The sequence below is a fragment of the Balaenoptera physalus genome (assembly GCF_965194825.1).
Source record: "Balaenoptera physalus genome assembly, chromosome: 15".
Lineage (NCBI taxonomy): Eukaryota > Metazoa > Chordata > Mammalia > Artiodactyla > Balaenopteridae > Balaenoptera > Balaenoptera physalus.
Window position 1 is genome coordinate 8,301,842 of NC_138894.1, and position 21,535 is coordinate 8,323,376.

A 21,535-nucleotide genomic window follows, 5' to 3' on the forward strand; every position below is an offset into this window, starting at 1 on the left:
ATGCCCAGAATCTTGGCTTTCCCAGAACGGGTGGAGAGGCCGGTTCTAGAAATAAGGTTGTTGATGGTACTGGATTATTAATACTCCCATGAAACAAACGCCTTTGGACTCTTCTGGACACTATCTCCCCACTGCTCTTCCTCTGCAACCTCAGGGCCCCCGAGTGGAGAACAGGCAAAGGGCCAATGGTCTCCAATTCTTGACCCCTGGATCCCAACTGATGCTGGGCCCCCAGGATGCCTCTGCCTTGAGCACAGAATGGTGAGAAAGCAGCTGTGACTTTCCAACCCTGAGGAACCATCTTTCCATCCTGCATTGGTAGGTGTCATAAGCCTAAGAAAACAGGGATTATAATGATTTTTAAGCTAAAGAAGAAACATAATGCTTACTCTCCTGGGCTAGGCTTCTACCTGGTCTCAGAAGGATGGCGAGATTCCTGGGCTGCTTGATGTCTCCGGGTCTCAGTTCTTAAATCTCTGTGTGTGACTCTACATGGCTGCTCTGTATTTTGAGTCGTGGCTCCAGGGAGGGTGGACACCGCGTGTGCCCGAGTACGGCTGAAATGATTGCTGCGAGACCTACGGGCCTTTGTGCAAAACAGAAACGCAAGAGGTGCCTGGGTTTGCTGTGCTAAATGTCCATTTTGAGGTCCTGTTGCTTGGGTCAGTGTCTCCCCCAGATCACACCCCTTAGAGTGGGGTCCCTGACCCATGGCCGTGGCGAACTGCATGCTCCTGGTCAGCAGAGAAGTAAGTACAGGAAGTGAGAGTAGGGGCTGAGAAACTTTTATAGCTGTTTGACATAGCCACACATCCCATCCAAGCAGGGGAATCTGCATTTTTAAAAAGCGTCCATCAGTGACAGGTTTGAAATTAAAAAACCAAATGGTCCATTACCGCTGAGAGTTTGAAAAGCATGGTCCTGGAGCTTTTCCTTTAAAAGGGGCTTCTTAATCTGGCAGCCTGAGATTGTATTTGTGTGCTTATACATAAGTGCAGGTTGATGAGAAGTTCCGTTGGGCTCTAATATTCCCAAAGGATCGGAAACCTCAATAATCAACTTCCGACTGGATGATACACACTTTGCCCTATCTTCAGCTGTGGTGTATGGTGTGTCTAACACCTGCCTATTAACAGCTTAATTCCACCCTTGGACGTGATACATGATGCATTAATGGACAGAGCTGGGTAATAAACACATCCATAAACGATGACAGAGGTGTCGCATCAGTGTGCTGGTGATGAATCACTGTACGACACATCACCACGTAGCCTGCCAGCAGGGGAGGCTCAGCAAAGATGCGACTGCCGTCTGGTCTTTAAAGGGGATTTCTCCCTCTTCCCAACTGAGTTCTCAATGGACCAGAGATGCTTTTGTTGGACCACTGCTGCTGCGTCAGTTTCTGGCCAGAGGGTCTGGATTCTAGGTCACGGGCAGGCTGGAACTTGAACCCTATCTCATCAGTTCTAAGAGGCCCTTTCCCTCTCACATTGTGACATATCTGAAGTTGGGATGTGTCCTTCAACTAATGATAAGAAATTCTGACTTCACAGATTGGCAGCATTTTCTCTTTCTCAGTGGAGATAAAATAATGGCAGACCTTACAATTGATGGTTTCTTAGCTTTGATGAAATCCAACACTCCCTTTCTTGCTTTCTCTCTTTTTCTCCCAACATGTGTGTTTGCTTGAAGAATGACCTTTGAGAAACAGAGCTCTCGTCTACTTGCAAGTTCCCTTCCAGTTGTCTGACACGCCAGGAGCAGAGACGGGGACAGCCTGGCCAGAGGGGTCCAGAGAGCTCAGGCTGGACGAGGAAGGAGGTCTGGGCTTTGGGAAGAGAAACACCTCCCCACAACTCTCAGAGCTCCCTGATGCAAAGCTGGCTCCAACAAGGCTGTCAACTCAGAGCCCCAGACACAGAAATGGAAAGTACACCCTGCCAGTGAAGCCACAGAGGGTGTGCGAGGGGCAGCGTGCTTGTGGGACGCTCTTTTGTAGGCAGGGTATCAGCCTTAGGCTAAGGGGAGGGCAGGGCACTCAGACTATTCCCTGCCTCGATGGGACGATGGAGTAACCCCCAACTTTTCATCTGTGGGACAGACACAAAGTGGACGTACTACAGGCAGACCTTGTTTTATCACGTTTCACTTTATCACACTTCGCAGGGAGTGTGATTTTGTACAAATGGAAGGTTTGTGGCACCCCTGCCTTGTCAGATGATGCTTAGCATTTTTTAAGCAATGAAGTATTTTTAAATTAAGGTATGTACCATTTAAAAAAACCTAATACTATTGCACACTTAATAGGCTACAGTATAGTGTAAACAGACCTTTTATATGCACTGGGAAACCAAAAAAAAGTTGTGTGACTCGCTTTATTGCGACATTCGTTTTATTGTGGTGGTCTGGAACCCACAGTATCTCTGAGGTGTGCCTGCACAGCCATTCTCGTAAGGCTGGAAAGTTCCGAACCCTGCTCTGAGTCCAGAGGCTGTTTCTTGCACAGCTCTGTGAGTTCCCAGCCTCGGTGGCTTTGGGTACGTTAGCTACATCGTCTGTGTGCTGCTGTCTCACCTGAAGAAGGACAGTAACGGTGCCCGCCTCACAGGAACCTCACAAGGGGCAAATAGGCCAATACCCCAAAATTACATTGAACAGTACTGGGAACATAGCAAGAGCTCAATAAATATGACCTGCCATTTTTAGGATGACTGTCTGTATGATCACAACTCATGGAAGATTCTACTTAGCCAGACTTTGCCTTTAACCTCTGCTGGGCATCACAATACCTTCAGTGCCGAAGGGTGGACGGTCTCCAGAAGTGGGTCCTCCAGGGCCAGCTCTTGCCTTCTTTCCACCCGGACCTCCGCGTAACTGCTCAGGAAATCAAGAGACCACAGCTGGAGGGGGGACCTTCCAGGATGACGCCAGCAAAGAGGGCTAGTGTGACAGGTCCAGGTTCCCTGCATGATACCCCTCCCAGAACAGCCACCAGCAAGGAGGTTAGCCCTGTTACTTGTTTGAGGATGGAGTTTCTTTCTGGGCCTAAATTCCACTGCAGTCACTTCCACTGTGACATTCAGAATTATCTTCCTTTCCAGGATGTTTTTATTTCCTTCTCCTTTACTGATCTCTACCCACCCTCACCCCGAAACCCCCAAACATAATTGTCTTTAGAAACCTATTTTCCTCTATAGAATGAGCCTCAGCCTTCAAATAATTAGAAGACTTTCTTAAGACCTACTCAGTTTGGATGATGCATAGGAGGAAGTGACACGTAACTTTTTTTTAGTAATTACAGACTACGAAACTGCCGGAAGCTTTCTTCCGACCAAACCTAGAACTAACCAGACCCAGACTGTCGATTAGTCTATGGACCCACTTTTTGAATAGCGTGGGTAAATCAGTTCAACGTGGTGATGGCTGAGTGACTCAGCTGTGGCTTTTGCCTCGTGTGTGGAGACGCAGGCTGGGCGAGGGGTCTTGGGGAGTGGCGGTGGCTCTTGGGCCTATAGAATGCTTGTGACCTCGTTTACTCACTAGGTCACTCCCTGCTTTCTCTGAAAATCTGGGATCTGGGAGGTAGAAGATGGAGAGGAAGAACAGGGTCAAGGGCAGATCTGAGGAGAAAGGTGCTGATGATGTCCAGCCTTCCCTGGGGGCAAAGGGACCCTCTGGCAAAGGGCCAGGCAGAGAGGGGGGACTGGCCATGGAATCAGAAACCAGTGGCTGCTGACGTGCCCAGGGTAGGCTGGGAAGCCAGGATCAGGTCCCTGAGAGTGGGTGCGCAATGTGATGGTCAAGGTCACTGGCCAAGAAATACCTGTGTTTCTTATCTCTCCTCTTTCCCCACTTACTAAAGAAGAGGGATTTACTTGTGTGTGTGTGTGTGTGTGTGTGCGTGTGTGTGTGTGTGTGTGCACGTGCGTGTGTGTATGGATAGTATTATTCATCCATTATCTACCTATCTATCCATCCATCATCTATCTATTATCTATCTATGTATCTATTATCTACCTATCTATCCATCTATTATCTATCTATCCATCCATCCATCATCTATTATCTATCCATCGATCATATATCTATTATCTATCCATCCATCCATCATCTGTTATCTATCTATCCACGTATCTATTATCTATCTACCTATCCATTATCTATCCATCTATTATCTATCCACCCATCCATCATCTATTATCTCTATCCATGTATCTATTATCTATCTATCCATCTATTATCTATCTATCCATCTATCCATCCATCATCTACTATCTCTCCATCCATCATCTATCCATCTATTATCTATCCATCCATCATCTATCCATCTATTATCTATCCATCCATCATCTATTATCTATCCATCTATTATCTACATATCTATCCATCCATCCATCATCTATTATCTATCTATCCATCCATCTATCTATCCATCTATTATCTATCTATTCACCTATCTATCATCTATCTATCCAAATATTATCTATCTATCCATATATTATCTATCTATCCATATATTATCTATCTATCCGTCCATTATCTATTTATCTATTATCTATCCATCCATCCATCTCTCCACCTACCTACCCACCCATTATCTGCTATCAATCATCCACCTCTTAAGTACATGTATATAATGCAGTAGGTATGTATATATATCTCTCCATCTATCATCTATCTGTTATCTATCATCTATCTGTTATGTACACATATGAAATGCAGTCCTTCTAACCTTTCTTTCTTTGCTCTCCTCCAATGCTCTCCTCTAGACCAGTTTAAAACCGATTTACGTTCTTAAAATTTTTGTAGTTGGGAAACCCCCAAAGAGCGCCTCTCCTTTACCTTCGGGAGGGACTGCGACCTGCACGGCAGCGCCCAGGGAACGCCGGTGCGCTGCCTCCCTTGGAAGCCCCGCCCACCCACGCTGGGCTGGGGGCGCCCCCGAGGCCACGGGACCGCCAGGAACCCTCTCCCACCGGCAGCCTGGCTCTTGTACCAACCTTGTCTCGGTTGCCAGCAGGGGTTTTTTAAAGTGTTCAAAAGAAAGGGGACTATGTCTGTGAGTTATTTAGAGGCAAAATTTTAATCTTCTTCTCCAAACAGCGACAAGGGAAGGCTGGGGGCCGGATGGAGATGAGGGGAAAATCTGTAAGTAGGTCACTGAAGCAGTAACTTACTAAGGAACATCCTGGCCGCCTGGAAGAGCTCAATAAGGCTTTTCAGAGGGGCCTGACGGGACGCTGGGAGGAAGTCTCAGCCCGGGGAAAACAGGGCTGGGTGTGGAGCCGGAAGGGATCTGAGCTCTGCGATTATCCTGTCCACTGCAGAGCACAGTCCAGGCCCCGCTGAAGAATTCAAGCCCGGGGCTCGCTCCTCAGAAACGGGGTCCACTGAGGGTGACGGGGCTCTGATGGAGCTGCCGGGGGCCGGGCCCACCCTCCCAGCCCCCTGCCCGCACCTGACCACTGAGTGCGTGCACACGATGAACTCGGGCTTGGAGTTCCACTGGTGGTAGGTGATGTAGTAGTGAGTCTGCAGCCAAATCCACTGCTGGCCTTTCGTCAGAAACCGGTAGCAACACGACTTGCCTTTGCCAAACTGCATCACTGTGAAGAGAAGACGGAGTCCGCACATCACCAACGTTAAGACGAAAATGATCCTTTTGCCCCAAAGTTACTGTGAAAAACACCAGCTTTCAAAAAGACAGTGCCACACATTGGTCCCTTCCCCAGTTGTGATGGATTTCAAGTCATTATCAAGGTCAGGGTAAATGGTAATGAATTCTGAAACAATGGAGGAATGATTCGCCTGCTTTCCCAAATGCTCAAAGGCTTAAGAGAGCCTTAAAACAGGGCAGATCCTCTAACTGGAATTTAATTAAAGAGAGGCCCTGGCTTTCCTGGTGCTCATCCTCTTGCTGCAGGGGGAGCTGCCTTCGGAGCTGCAGGAGCCCAGCGTGGGAAAGACCATCCAGACGCTGGGAGAACTAGACTGAAAATAGACATGCCAGCCAGCGGCCTCTGGACACATCCTGTGGCTGCCAATCTGCCGTGTAGCCACCTTCTACGCGGTTCCAAATAGAGAACGGGCCACAGGCACCTTCCACCCCGGCTCCGCCGTGCAGGGCTGCGTGGAGCCCCTCCGGTCAAGTCTCTTCCGGCTTCCCTGGGGGCGCCCAGCACACACGGATGCTGCTGGTTTAAGCCCGGGCAGGGCAGAAAGCTGGGCCATGGGTCCCAGGAAGAGGAGCAGTTGGGCTTTATTGTTTTTATTTATTTATTTGGTCGCACCAGGTCTTAGTTGCGGCAGGCGGGCTCCTTAGTTGCGGCATGGGAACTCTTAGTTGCGGCATGCACGTGGGATCTAGTTCCCTGACCAGGGATCGAACCCGGGTCCCCTGCATTGGGAGCGTGGAGTCTTCTCCACTGTGCCACCAGGGAAGTCCCAGCAGTTGGGTATTTTTTTTTTTTTTAACATCTGTATTGGAGTATAATTGCTTCACAATGTTGTGTTAGTTTCTGCTGTATAACAAAGTGAATCAGCTATACGTATACATATATCCCCATATCCCCTCCCTCTTGCGTCTCCCTCCCACCCTCCCTATCCCACCCCTCTAGGTGGTCGCAAAGCACCGAGGTGATCTCCCCGTGCTATGCAGAGCCGATGGGTGTTATTGCCTCAGTGCCTGGAATTTAGCTCCTATTTATGCAAACGGTCAAGAGAAAGCCTAACTAGGAGACTCAAGTGACAAAAGGAGGCACTGAATCTACCAATAAAATAATATTTGTATTAAATTCTTTGAGCCTGAGACATGATTAAATGAAGATTGTACCAACACATTGCTAAGGGGACAGTTGGAGACTCAGGTAGACAACTGAGTTACTCACAGAAGATCCAACTGGATTATTAAACTCAAGATGCCTTCAGTCTCTCCTCAACACAATAGGAAGAGGGACTTTTTCGACTACCTAAAATATATCCCAGAGTACTTAGAAAACAGTTTCCTGATATTTTACAGGAATCATACTGTTTACTGTCTTCCAGGGTGCCTAGAAAAACCTCTTCAATGGATAGTTTGTCCTTGTCAAAAACCTTTGTTCTGTTTCCCTAGGAGACTAATATCTTGAGGTCATTTTAAAAGGCCTGATCATCAAAATTGTTAATAAAATGTTCCAAAGCTTTAAAAAAAAAAAAAGGAGGGAACTTCAAAAGGCAGGGTGGGTAAGGGTAGGGGCCCAACAAGCTGAGAGTGTCTTGCCCAGTCCTTCAGACACTGAAGGTAGTTCTACACCCAGGGTGGCCTTTCTCCCTTGGAAGAGTCAGAAGCAGCCAACGGCTTGAAGTAGCCGTGCTTCTCACATTTCCCGGGCCCCCGGAGTGCTAGGGGATCCTGTTAAAATGGATGCTCTGATCCCATAGGCCTGGCGGCGGGGGACCTGAGGATCTATACGTCTAACAAACTCCTTTTGACACCCACGCTCTGCTCGAGGACCACCTTTGAGAAGCAAGGGGTTAACGTTTTCAAGGTGAGGCTTAACACCTAAGAGCGGCTCCTGATGGAACTCACGCCTGTTCTTGTGTCAACGAGATTACCATGGGTCCGACAGACGGGCATCTGGCAAAACGCAGTGTTGGTGGTCAAGCCGTGTGGCAGGAGCCGTAGGTCAGTATTACTACAAATGTTCCTAACTCAAAGGTAGAACCTGGCACCAAAAATATGGCTTTAAATGGTGAATTCTTGACCCCTCTTGCTAAGTGAGAGCCCAGATGTGCTTGTGGTTTCCCCTCCGTCACACCATGAGCCTCGCCCCCCATCCCTTCGCCAGTGTGTTCCCCTGGTCTGTGGCAGAGCGCCTTCCCTGACCCCGTCTCCCAGCGGGGTGAGGGACCCTCCTCTGAGCCCCTCGATACCCTGCGCACAGCCCCTTCCAGACACCAACATCCCATCAAGTCACTGTGCTTTTCCATCAAACCTTGCTCCTGCAGGGCAGCAGGGAGATTCCGGTCATCTTTCTGTTGTGGGCCTCGCTCAGTATCTGACCTGTTGCTTGTGACCCACACATGTCTGCTGACTAAAGAAGAGTTAGGCGAACTCGGTATTTTGTCTTTGAAACGTATTGAATAACTTAGAAAAAAACACGAGCGGCATCCCCTTAGTTTCTTAAGATCAAACAGCTTGCATATCTCAGGGGTGCTGGGAAGGGGCTGGAGGTGGAAGCAGACAGACCAAAGTCAACTCCAGGCGAAAGCAAAACATAGGGAAATCCAGACAGGGACTTCCACCTACTCCTAGATCATCTCCGAGAAGACAAAGTCCTCCACCTCAGAAGAAACCAAGTAATAAGCCGACTTCCAGAGCCTGAGTCCTGCTGTCAGGGCTGTGGGGAGAGAGCGGGGGGCCCTCTGGCTGGGGCTGGTGTGAGGTACTCACGGTGCTGGTGGCACCTGGCCAGGAGCTCCAGATCGTCCACGTGGTAGTAATCATAGCCCGAGGTTCCCAGAACTTCAAACGGCAGGTATCCTATGATCGGAGGAGCTCTGCCGAGCACATTGGGGGTCATTCATCAGAGAGGAAGGACCGCAGGGCTTGCCGTGGTGGCCGACGAGGGGGCAGTTTGCATGTGTAATGATCAACCCGGGGGCCTCATTTCTCGAGAATAAGAGCAGGAAAATAATTTTGCAATGGTCAAAACCGGAGAGGCTGTATTTTCCAAAGTGCTCAAATTTTTTTTGGCATTTAGATACTCAGTTCCCTTGGCCTGACCTGGCCCCGATAATCATAAATGTTGTCACTACTGCATAATTAAAAACAGCTATAGATTGGGTCAGCCCAACCCCAAAGTGTAATAAAAAAAATCAAAGGGTGGGAAGGGGAGATTTCTTTTTCTTAAACTGTGAAAAATGTCACGAAAGAAAGTAAGCAGATTGGGTTAAAGGGACAGAAGGGTGGTGAAAGAAATAAGATGAGAGTTTCCCTCGCATCTGGTCCTGCCTGATGGGAGCTGGAAAGGGTCCCCAGTGGGGTGGCGGGTGAGAGTATTCCGAAGATGTCCCGGGCTGAGATGCCTGGCTCTCCTGAGAGGCTCTGACCCAAACCCACGACATATCCTCAGAGGGGGCAAATGCAGTGGAGGGAAACCTCCTGCCCCCGTCTGGGAAGCAGTTTCCCTGCTGCCAGAGGGCCCTTCTTGCAGAGACCAGGCCTCACTTTCCTCCCCCAAGGAGAGCCTGGCTCATGGAAACAAGCACTTGAAAAGCACCCAACCCAAATATGTTTTTCTTTTCACAAACCTGTGATCCAGAAATAAAAATTTCCATTCCAAGCTATGTCTTGAAGTGAATTCCTCTAAAGGTTTGTCAACGATGCACATTTCCTGTATTAAGAGGGAGAAAAATATTACTCGGGGTGCCAGATGCTCACCCCCGGTTCGTTCAAGAATGCACGGTCGGCAGCAGAAGTTAAAATCGTTTAGAGCAAGTCTCCAAGTTGTGTCGGACTGCAACTCCGCATCTGTAGCTAATTTTGGTATCAGATGATGCTAAATTTATTTCACAAGCTGCGGAAAAATACCTAAGAGCCAAAATGTCACACCACTCCCTTCCTATTATCTAGACGTGTGGTAAACATGTGGCAAATGGCTTTTCATCTGAATTTGAATTACTAATTTAACTCAGCATTCATGCAATGTTGAATTTGCAATGCTGAATTCATGCAATTCATGTTGAATTCATGATGTTAAATTCTGATGTGAAAGCAATCACAGATAAGAGACCACAGGCCAGCCCTCAATTTGACCGAGTTTTTACCTCTGCCTGCCCTGAGTGGTGTCAACAAGGACGTGAAGGGTAGGGAGGCTTACAGAGTTCTAGAAGAGCATCTCTGCAGGCTGACCAGCAATTCATGCTGCCTTCCAACAAAATGGCTCGCAGGGAACCAAAGTTCGGGGAAAGAGCTTGTGGGAATGTCACCATACAGAAATCAGACATTTAACATTCTCAGAGTCGGTGACAAGCTCGTTGAAATCTTATTCTTTCCCAGAAAGACAATGAATTACCCATCACTCAGTGTGACTCAGTGGTACTCGCTCCGCATGATAAATTCTGTCCGGGTACTTGCCTTTAAGAACTGTGGTGTTGCCAGGCGAACAGTGGCAATGAAGCAGACCTCCTTTCCCAGGGGCATTCGGCAGGGCCTCGAAAGGGCGCTGTCAAAGCCGTTACAGGAGGGGCTGGGCGCTGGGCAGAGGGGAAGAGACACAGGTCAGCCCCGGCTGGTGCAGAGCCAAGCCCCCACTGGGCACTAACTGAGAGGCCTCAGGTCCATCAGCTACCTCATTTTCACGGCGACTCGGGGACCTAGGTGCTACTCTCATCCCCATTGCACAGGAAACCGAGGCTCAGGCTGGGAAGCAACTCACACAGGCCAAACAGAGCTGGAGTTCGAGTGAGCGGCACGGTGCTCTGCCCCCGCCCCCCGCCACAGTCCTGCAGCCACGGCGGTTACGGAGCCGGGAAGAATTCTCTGCCAGCTGAGCAGCCGGCCCCGTGCTGCAGCAGGGCCTGGATGCGCACATCAGCCAGGGGCCTGAAGGACGAGCTGCATCGTCAGGCGGTGCTTCTGATACTGATGGGCTCAGGGGAAGTCGCGGGTCTTGACACACGGTGACCTCGCCTCTGCCCCTGGCCCTGGAGTGGCCCACTTGGGATTCAAGGGCTTCTGTCCTGAAATCCCCCATCTACCCACCCCCGGGAGCCCACACTGATGCAGGGGCTTGACTGAGATGGACTCAGGATTCAGGGTGGCCCCAACAGGTATGCAGTGTCCACAACAAAACTCGCTGCACAGGTGACAAAACCTGCTCACTGTATCTTATGTATTCTTACAAGTCTGGGAAGCTGTGACTTCCCTTATTCTACAAATGAGGATGCTGAGGTCTAGGAAGCTTGTGTATATTAACCGAGGTGACTCAGAGTGGAAATGATGCAGCCGGGCCTCCACCCAGGTCTTGGGACTCCCAAGGGGGGGGGCTGTTCTGGGCTCCTGCCTACCATGATGCTGAGACCAGGCCCCCAGGGACCTGGGGGAAGTACCACTTGGCATTAGCAGCAGTTTCCCTGGGAGCCGAACACCTGTCTTCATGGTGCCTGTGAAAAACTGCTTTACCTTCCAGGCCAGAGAAATATTCTGCTATTTTAGGGGGAGTTTGCTAGGTGGGAAAAAGAGCCCTGTTCAGTATGAGAAAACTCACTGAATTCTCTCCAGATTCCCCAGAACCTTCGACATGATTGCCCCCATCCCAGGTCAGCTAATTCAGAAACTCGGGGTGAAGCCCAGGTATCGGCACTTTTAAAAGCCCCCCAGATTTACTAACGTGCAGCCAGGGTTGAGGATTATTATTCGAGATAAACTATACTACCTCTTTCTTTTTAAAATGTATTTGATTATATCCTGTACATTTCTGAACTTGTAGATTAAGACAGAGTTATGTTTTCCAATCTGAGAACATATAAAGCGTCAGAAAACTAACTGCGTTCTAAAATGAAATCTGCGCAACTCTCTTTGGATTTTGGCTTTCCAGTAATCTTTTGTTTTCTATGTTTACAGCTTTCTAAGTGATTCTATCCATAATGGGTCTTCTATCTATAGTGGTCTTCTACCCACTAACATGAATAAATTCTTTTTACCAAACATAGTCTCTGAATGCATTCCCATAAATACTAATAAAGGTTTCCAAACATGAATATAAAGTGGGTAAAATAAAAAACCGTGGGCCCGAGAGAGTTTACATCTGTCAGTTGTTGGCTTCAACAGATTAATTTGTAGGGCGAGCCAAGGAAGTCATCAAGGGAAAGGAAAATAAGTCCACATAAGGGAAGGGCCTGCAGATGTGAACATCTGCGTAATAAAAAGAAAGACATTTAAAATACCCCAGATGTGAAAATATCCTCTCTGCTTGGATCTAACAGACATCTCCCGCCAGAAAACAACCTCATAAAATTCTCTCTTTCAGGATAGCAAGGCCTTCCAAGTGAATATCTGAGGACTTCCCAGGAATTTAAGAGAACGTCTCTTTAATCTGTCTCTAAACCATGAGCTGGTTTGATCCTTTCGGCTGCTAAATTCACGTGCTCTGTCAGTGAGCGCCTTCCTCGGTGATTTACAGTGAAGAGGACAAGGTTGGGGACACCAGCCCCTGACCACTTCTTCAAGGGGCAGAGCCTCAACTCAGATCACGGAAATTAAGTGGGTGTTTTGCAGACCTTGCCATTGGCCTGGGTGTCTCCCAAGGTGGTTTTACCAGTCCTTTTATAACTTCAAAGGCTTTAAGGATGGAAATGCACCCAGGAGGGAAATTTCATGATTGCTTATGCTCTGCACTTGATAAGCCAGATACTTTACAGAGGGGCCTGGAACTGAGCAAATTCCTTCTAAACAAGCTTCTCCCTCCACAAAACCTGAAGCAGACGAAGGCTTGATCAAAGGCGAATGTGAATCAAAGCTGAAAGTTGTAACAGAGGGCAAGGGGAAAACGTTGGGGGAAAACCAGGGGGAAGAGGACACTTTCAACCCTTGGCCAGTTGCGTCTGAAATGACTTGTTCTCGCAGCAGGAGCCTTCTCACAAATTCTAGCGTCAACGAGAGCAGGCTGTGCCCTGGGACCTCCTGGTAATAGGGAACACTTAGAGTAACTTCTCTGGCACTTCTTATCCCAAGGTGGTTTAAAAACATTAATTAAGGATTTAATTAGTTGTTTCGATTTAAGGCATAGAAAAAAATAGATCTAATTACAACTGGCCTCCCTAGCCTCTCAGAAGGACTAACCACTCACTGCAGCATAGCCCCATCTTATCAGATCTCTGACTGCTTCCAGACTTTTCCTTTCCCCGCCACCCAACAGGCATGCGCGTGCACGCGCGCACGCGCGCACGCACACACACACACACACCGCACTCACAACCAACAAAAGTGATGAATGCTTGCTACTGATACACTCCCCATCCCCGCCCCCCAGAGTTACTCAAAAGTGATCTGAGCACAGCCTAGTGAATCACTACAGTGCGGCCTCACTGTTTTGTTTGAGGTGTAACAATAACATAACAATATTTTACAACATTTATATCTTGTGTAATTATAAAACCCAATATAGGGGCTTCCCTGGTGGTGCAGTGGTTGAGAATCTGCCTGCCAATGCAGGGGACACGGGTTCGAGCCCTGGTCTGGGAAGATCCCACATGCCGCGGAGCAACTGGGCCCGTGAGCCACGATTACTAAGCCTGCATGTCTGGAGCCTGTGCTCCGCAACAAGAGAGGCCGCGATAGTGAGAGGCCCGCGCACCGCGATGAAGAGTGGCCCCCGCTTGCCACAACTAGAGAAAGCTCTCGCACAGAAACGAAGCCCCAATACAGCCAAAAATAAATAAATTAAAATGGTGCTAATATAAAAAAACAACAACAACAACCCAATATACTATCAAAGATAAGTAATTTTGTGGTTATTTGCCATGTAAAAGGATCCAGAATTTGTTTGCATCCCATTAATACAAATAATGAAATACGATCTGTTTTAAACTGTAATAAACTGATTTATCGTGCGGGGACCGCAATATACTAGAGATATAGTTAATTGTTACCTCTGCCCTCCTCAAACACGTATTAGGACACAATCCCCAGAATAAGTATTTAACTTTGCATCAGATGTAAAGGAGACTCTGGGTGCCATAATTAGATTATTTCGAGGCAGACAGAGAGCCGTTATTCCCAACTGATTTAGTATGTTCTGGAATGGAGAAAATGTTCACCAAACTATACTTTTTAGTGATTTACATGTACATTTTACAGGGGACATGTTCTGTGTATAGTGAATAAATAGCTTCTATAGTATCCAAAAGAAGAAGTGACCTTGTCTTGCCCAAAGCTAAAGAGCTAGCCTTCTCCGCGCGGCAACGGGGGCGAGGCTTCTGTCTCCAGCTCTGAGTGGGCGTCTTACCCACAGCAGGCGTCCAACATGTGTTTACTGAATGATGCTCTCACGAGGTGACCTTCCACCTCACAGCTTAAAGCCTAGTTCGGGAAGAGACCTTCTGATCCTCACCAGCAACCAACGCGCAGACCTTAAGACCCCAAGGTGGCTTCCCTTCCACAGCCCAGCCTGGTACTGCCGGTGGCTGGCGCACTGTGGGAGGGTGGCCCACGGACACGGTTCTGGTTCCACTGAGGCTCAGGCTGACTCACTGCCCTCTGATGCATTAACACCGGTCAGAAGGACACCTGGGCGAGATGAGCTGCGAACCAGCTGCGAACCAGCACGCGGCCATCACCACTCCGTGGAAAAGTCAAGCGCCCGTCGTGGGCCTCGTGCTTGGAGAGATGCAGGTTGTGAAAAGGGTCTACGGGGTTATGGATTCCCTTCTTTACTCCCAGATCGTTCATCACTGAAGCCTCTGATTTTGGAGATCCCGAAAGAACTTTGCCTTGGGCTGGCATTCTTAGGATTCCAAAACCAAGAGATCCCAAAGGTTCTCTGGAGAATAAGAATGATGAGGTCTGTCTCACCTGGCACCCGGGGCTGGCTTCCAAGTCTGCCTGATGACAGAGGTGAGCTCCCAAATCACTCATGATGAGGAGATAAGGATACCATGGGGGCAGGGAGACCCCAGGGGGTATGAGAACGTGCTTCCAAAGGAACAGGAGAGATGGAGGGAGAGGCAGGGATGGTGACAGGGAAGGTCAGCCAACAGCACAGACTGGGAATAAATGGAGAAAGAGGTAACTTTTTCTCCTCAGCATTGGTTCAGCCATCAGGCCCACACAATGGAGTATTCTGATCAGAGGTGGCCTGCGGATAAATTCGTTCCAACAGCTGTAGGAAAACACACTAATAGTCCACAAGGAGAGTGACAAATAGCTTTCTCTGCACTTCTTGGAACAAATGAAAAACAAATCTGGTAGGTGTCTGGGAAGACGTGAAATAGTCGATGAGGAGGTTTGTTAAAGGAGGAATAAAGTCCCTGAATTTCATTTGTGATAAATGTCCAAAGTGTTTGGGATGGAGTGTTAGAATGTGGAGGGAAAAGTTAATTTTCTGCACCTTCGTGAGAAATCATCTCTCGCTAATTACGCACTCTTTCCAGACTCTTCTTCTCTCTCTTCACAGTATCCTTCCCCCAGTGTGTTGTGAAAAGCCAGCCAGGTGACCGGGCTCTTAGGAGAGTGGCAGCAAAATAATCCCGTGCAGTTTTTAGCCTGGGCCACCACCCAACTTGCTGGGGTAATACACGGTTCTTCTTTTCTTTCTGCCAGTTCTGTTTGGCATTTGGAAAAAAACAATGTCGGAGAAAGGCTGAGAGCCACACGGGGGAGCTGGGGGTTTGCAATGTGCTGGACTGAAAAAAAAAAAAAAATCACCCTAATGGAAAAATACATGTCTTACTTGAATTTCTTCTTTCCCCTGGCATTCGTCAATTAAAATGAGTATTTGTCGGGGCCAGAAGCTTGTGAGGGCACAGATAAGATCTCCCCCAGCTGGTCGGTGCCCACAGGGCCTGATTACTGGCTGCTCAGGAGAGTGAACTTCCTACAGGCCCTCGTCCCCTCCTCCAAGTGGATATCTTGTGCACATTTTGATCACAATTATCGGACAACCTGGACAAAAGTTCCCTGCTCCCGGGCTGAAACAAGCAGAAAGATGGGGTTGATAAAGGTCTGCCCATTCCTCACCACTCCATTTTAATAGATGCTCATGCGGGACGATGCCCTTGGGTAACAATTTGTTCTAGATCGTGATTCCTTTGCAATCTAATCTGGCAGCGATGACCGTTGCTGGAGAAGGACGCCGTGCATCGCCGTCTGGGTGGCAGGGACACTCCGCTTCTTCCTCTTGGGGGCCTGGGACAGACAGATCAGACTTCCCTCCGTGAAGCTGTCCTTCTGTGCGAAACTCACGTCCCCACTCCCAGCGAGGTCTGGTGGGCGTGCCGTTGGTTCCCTTCACTGAGACGTCTCAATTAGTTCAGCTCAGGAAAAAAAAACAAAAACCCCAAAGCCGTAAAGTGAGGCAGCCTACAGAAATCCCACAGAACATACGGCATCAAGTGTTGAAAGCTGGAAAGCGTCCACTTCTGCCAGCATTTCAAATCTGGTTGCGTGGTTAGAGGTGAGGAGGTAAAATGAGGGCAGGGAAACTTTTAGCCTCTGGCATGTGGTTTCTGGAAAGCCCAGAGCGGAATGTTTGCTGAGGGTGACCTATCTGGAACCACACCAGCCACTTTTGAAATACTGCTTTCTGGATTTCAGTCAGATGCGCACTTAAATCCAAGTCTGGGGGCGGAGGTCGGCTCACAGAGAGGACAGTCTGCTTCCAGACGCCAAGTTCTTTGAGGAACGGGGGGACCTGCTTCTTAGGACCCCTTCAAGCCGTCCCTTCTTAGGACTGTTCATTATGCCTTTGAATATCATCTGGACGGTTCCTTCCCAATCAGACTGTAGGGCTGGGGCTACCTGACTTGGGTTGGGGGTGTATTTATTTGAAAGCTTAAAAAAAAAAATCTGTTAGCAGACAAACATAGCCCCAAATAAAGTAATTTTGTTTCAACTCTATTCTGGAAACAGTGGGCAGAGCAGAGGTGGCCCAGGGGCTGCTCTGACCAGTGGTCCACCCCCGGGGCTCCAGGCCACATGGCTGGGGTCAGAGTGGGCTTTTTATGGGGACAGGATGAGACATGTGATTCTACTTCCCAGCTTAGATTCCTACAGGAAGCTTCTCACAGAGCAGGATAGAAACTGTCCCGAAGTGAAACAATTCGAAGAAAACTACTTTCTCATCCCATTTCCTGACACATACATCTGCACGCTGATTAAAAATCTAGGTTAAAGATGGGAAGTCCTGTCTGCCCTCCCTTCCCCTAGAACATCTGTGGCAAATGATGGAGTCCTAAGGAGTGACCAAGACGTGAGGATACGGATGCAGGGACATTCCATTTTGCTCAAGTATTCAGGCAATGGTTGGTGCGTTTGTCCCAGTGCCCAGGAGTGGTGGTGGGGGAGGTAAGGTGGCACAATTGATGGGTGAATCTGGAAACATCCAATTAGAGGGTTTAAGCCCATCAACAAGGGCAAAGGTGCTTTGTCCTCCCCTGCCCCGGCCTCCCAGGGTCATAGGGCCAGATGGATCAGAGCAGGTGAAGCCGATGGCATCTTCATCTACATGGTGTAAGCGTCTCCTATCTGGCCCCGTCCCACCCTCTCTTCCCTGCCCTGCAGCCGACACATTTCACCTGGGGCCTTTCGGCTTACGGCCCAGGGGGTCTCGTGGATGTAAGCTTGGGGTAGCAGCCAGCACCTATCAGCCTGGGGTCCATCTACCCATCAGATGGGTTGGTGAGATGAGCTCTAGGCTGGGAGAGGGTGTCAAGGACAGTTCTGGGGGGGGGGGCTCCCGAGTGAGGGGCCTGGGAAAGACACCAGGAAGGGGGCCACTGGCCTCCCAGCACCCCGAGACCCCAGGTGGGAGGGGGTCAGTGGGGAGTGAGTGGAGGCCAGGGGTCAACTTCTCCGACCACTCAGCACTGCTCCAGAGGCCTGCCTGTGCAGACAGCTCACAGGGCAGCAGAAGGTAACACTCCAGTTTACCCAGCGTGTACGAAAGTGGATTTCATCTTCACGTTGGATTTAGGGACACAGAAGTGGCGGAAGCCCTCCAGGAAGGTGCTGGCCCTTCCCTGGAGCGTGCTCTGGGCTCAGTCTTATTAGTCAACTAATAAGAACCTGCTGTATAAAAAATAAATAAAATTCAAAAATTCAAAAAAAAAAGGAATGATGCCATGTATCTGGAGAAAACTATAATTTGAAAAGATACATGCACCCCAATTTCATAGCAGCACTATTTACAATAGCCAGGACATGGAAGCAACCTAAATGTCCATTGACAGATGACTAGATAACAAAGATGTGGTATATTTACACAATGGAGTACTACTCAGCCATAAAAAAGAATGAAATAATGCCATTTGCAGCAACATGGATGGACCTAGAGATTCTCATACTGAGTGAAGTCAAACAGAGAAAGACAAATATCATATGATATCACTTATATGTGGAATCTAAAAAAAAAATACAAATGAACTTATTTACAAAACAGAAACAGACTCACAGACATAGCAAACAAACTTATGGTTACCAAAGAGGAAAGGGGGAGGGGGAAGGATAAATTAGGAGATGGGGATTAATAGATACACACTACTGTATGTAAAATAGATAACCAACCAGGACCTACTGTACAGCACAGAGAACTATACTCAATATTTTGTAATAACCTATAAGAGAAAAGAATCTGAAAAATATATATATTCATATATATACACATATATATACATATATAGGTATATATACATATATATATAAAACTCAGGGGCTTTCCTGGTGGTGCAGTGGTTGAGAGTCTCCCTGCCAATGCAGGGGACACGGGTTCAGGCCCTGGTCTGGAGGATCCCACATGCCGCGGAGCAACTGGGCCCGTGAGCCACAACTACTGAGCCTGCGCGTCTGGAGCCTGTGCCCCACAACAAGAGGGGCCGTGATAGTGAGAGGCCCGCACACCGCGATGAAGAGTGGCCCCCGCTCGCCGCAACTAGAGAAAGCCCTCGCACGAAACGAAGACCCAACACAGCCAAAAATAAATAAATTAATTAATTAAAGAAAAACTGAATCACTGTGCTGTACACCTGAAACTAACACAACATTGTAAATCAACTATACTTCAATTAAAGAAAAAAAAAAGATGGGATGATGCCATTAACACCATCTCATGAGATTGCCTCCAGAATTCAATGAGACGACCGGTGTCAGGACTGAGCCCAGGGCCTGGTACTGAGGAAAGACTCCTAAGGTGAGCTATTTTTATGATCCCATCATTCCATGTTTATTGAGAAATAAACCTACAGAATCAAATCTGAATGATTTCTTATGTTAAACCTTACTTTAGCGGCCAAAAAAGGTTGAATGTTGGTGACTTCATAGGGTTCCATCTTAGAAATTCATTTGTCTGACATTTTCTGCTGTTTTAATCCAAGTGAGAACTATATTTCAGTTTTTCCACAATTACATTTGGAGACTCTTGTCTCAAGAAAGCTCCCCTAACTTTGGTTTGTTTAGCAGGCTCTGCAAAGACACTCTGGTTTTAAACTCTTGGTTTTAAAATTTCCACTTTCAATGCTGTGTGTTTATAGCAGTAACAGTTCCCCCCACCAAAAAAAAAAAATCACACATAACTTCCACACATTCTTTCAGGCAAACAAACATTGTCTCAACTTGAAGTGAAAATAAAGCCTTGCTGGTTAAAAAAAAAAAAAGTCTCAGGTATGCACAATGAAGCCTGCCTATTTCCTTGAAATCCTCTAAAACACAATAAAAGACAGGAAGCTTCAAAGCCACGTTCAGTAGCATCTTAATGAGAGTCGTGGAAATGTACATTCACAGGATAACGCTGCTCACCAGCCAATCACAACCCGGTACCCTTCATTAAGTGCGTGTGCTGTTGTCACGGAGACACGTGGGAGCAGCATCCCATAATTCCCACAGTCTCGGCACTCTGGGGACCCTTCCTTGCATGCGGCCAACTGGGATAGGCTGCTTCCCCAGCAGCTGGCATTATGGCCACGGTACACATTTTAAGCAAATTCCAAACCACTGCTTATATTAATTCAAGGATAGAGGTGCCTGGCACCATAAAGCAAGAGGAGTGTCATTAAAATTCCTATGGAATGCCACGTAGTAGTACAATGGGGCAGTGTTTCTCAAAGTCCACGACCCTTTGCATCAGAACCCCTAGGTTCTTTTCCAACTGCTCAGTCCCAGCCGCACCCTCAGGTGTGCTGAACTAGAATCTTCCAGGGGCATCTGAGAATCTGCATTGTAACAGGCTGCCTCACCCAGGGAACCACAGCACCGGGCTGGCACCACGTTGAGTTTTCCACGAGGTACCCCTTAGGTCAGTTTCTTTACTTAGTTGTGTGGTTCATTACACACGTGTCTCATGAGGTTCAGGAAAGCCTCTCAGATGAGTCAGATTAGACACGGGCAGGTCTTGGCTTCATCCCGCTTTGCCCAGATTTAGGGGCCCCCTTGGGAAGGCTGACCTGCCACCACTCCCAACCAGTCGGGCACCCCGAGCCCTAGGTGGGGAGCTTCCGCAAAGGGCCCCGAGTTGGCCAGGGAGTCCATCACCCAGGCACCGGCCCTGAACACTGGGCCTGGGGGATCATGCTATTTAGCAAACAGTTGGAGCCTCTTAAGCAAAGCATGTATATTTACGCAAAACACATACAACAGGGGCCGTCATTAGGACTCAGTGCCATTACTTTGGCTGCTTCTAGTGGAAACTCTGGGACTCATTCGACGGGGGTAATAGACTGGACCGTGGGTCCAGAGTTAAACAACAGCAAGCCAAGCAGCACAGGTCAGCTGCCAGCATCCACTCCCTCGTGTCACCCACCGGCCCACCCCCTCCTTCCCGGGGCTCACCTTTCTGTATTTGTTTCCCTTTGCCATTTTTTTCTCCTTCCCTCTTCTCTCTTTCTACCATTCCCTGTCAACACCTCGTTCTATTCCCCCCGCCCCATCTTTGCTATTTTAGGAAACGTTAGAGCTTTCAAAGTTAGGTGTTTTGTGTTGGGTTTTGAGGACTGGCCACTCTGTGCCGGGCTCCCCAGTGGGGCTGCATGTTGGGACTTGCGTTTCTGAATCTCTGGCGTCAGGCCTGCATCCCCATTTTGCCTGGGTCAAAAGTAAAACGGGGTGTTGAAGTCTGCTTGAGAGTTGCAGCCTGGGCTTGGACAATTAGTTATCTGGGTAATTTCAGAAAGCAAGATTTTACTGCTTGGCTTATGTTGCCTGATAATTCATCTAATGGAGATGGCTGGCTCCTCATAAAAGGACCATGTCCTGTGCATTAGGGCCAGACTTAGCAGAAGGACCGTGGAGTAGAGCTATGAAAACAGGCTGTAAAAAGCAGCCTGTAAAAAGGAGGATAAAAATGCAGAAGCCAAGGTTAGTAGGGATCTTCATGTCACAGTGAAGCCCTGTTTGGCTGTGTGTAGGCTGAACCCGTTCTTTATGAACCGTAAGTTGTTTCTCACAGCACAGAACTATTCCATTAGCCTGAAAATAAATAAATGAACACGGTGCCTCTCAGTGGGACGTCATGGGCTGGCATAAACAGGTGGGGATGCGTGTTCTTCCCGAATGGGAGATACCATTTAGGAGCACAAAAAAACACATCTTGGGAACACAGAAATCCAAATGCAAATATGCAAAGCACATATGCTCGCCCTTCCTCCCGCCCCTACGTGCACGTTTGCGTGAGAAAAGCCACTGCCACAATTATACGACAATGAACGCTTACCATTGTTGTAAGAGCGAAAATTTCCTACAAATTTTATGTATTCATAAGTTGGAAATTCCTTTGGGTTCAAGCTGCCTCTGAGAAGATGGCAATAAAACTCTAAATCGTTGTCAGCTGGGCCATTAAAGGAAAAAAGG

At 48.2% G+C, this 21,535-nt stretch overlaps 1 protein-coding gene across 10 annotated transcripts in view; it reads right to left on the reverse strand.

Moving 5' to 3' along the window:
* NPAS2 (neuronal PAS domain protein 2) overlaps window positions 1–21,535 on the reverse strand; it is a 191,209-nt gene that overhangs the window by 25,382 nt on the left and 144,292 nt on the right. For 9 of the 10 annotated variants that reach the window (XM_082427307.1, XM_082427309.1, XM_082427305.1 and 6 more), the window contains 6 exons: window positions 21,399–21,512; window positions 10,118–10,236; window positions 9,292–9,374; window positions 8,432–8,538; window positions 5,459–5,606; window positions 2,790–2,874 (listed from right to left, as the gene is read on the reverse strand). In XM_082427307.1, coding sequence (XP_082283433.1) covers window positions 2,790–2,874; window positions 5,459–5,606; window positions 8,432–8,538; window positions 9,292–9,374; window positions 10,118–10,236; window positions 21,399–21,512 — 656 coding nt within the window. The remainder of the gene's footprint in view (window positions 1–2,789; window positions 2,875–5,458; window positions 5,607–8,431; window positions 8,539–9,291; window positions 9,375–10,117; window positions 10,237–21,398; window positions 21,513–21,535) is intronic. The other variant, XM_082427306.1, reaches the window with a different exon arrangement.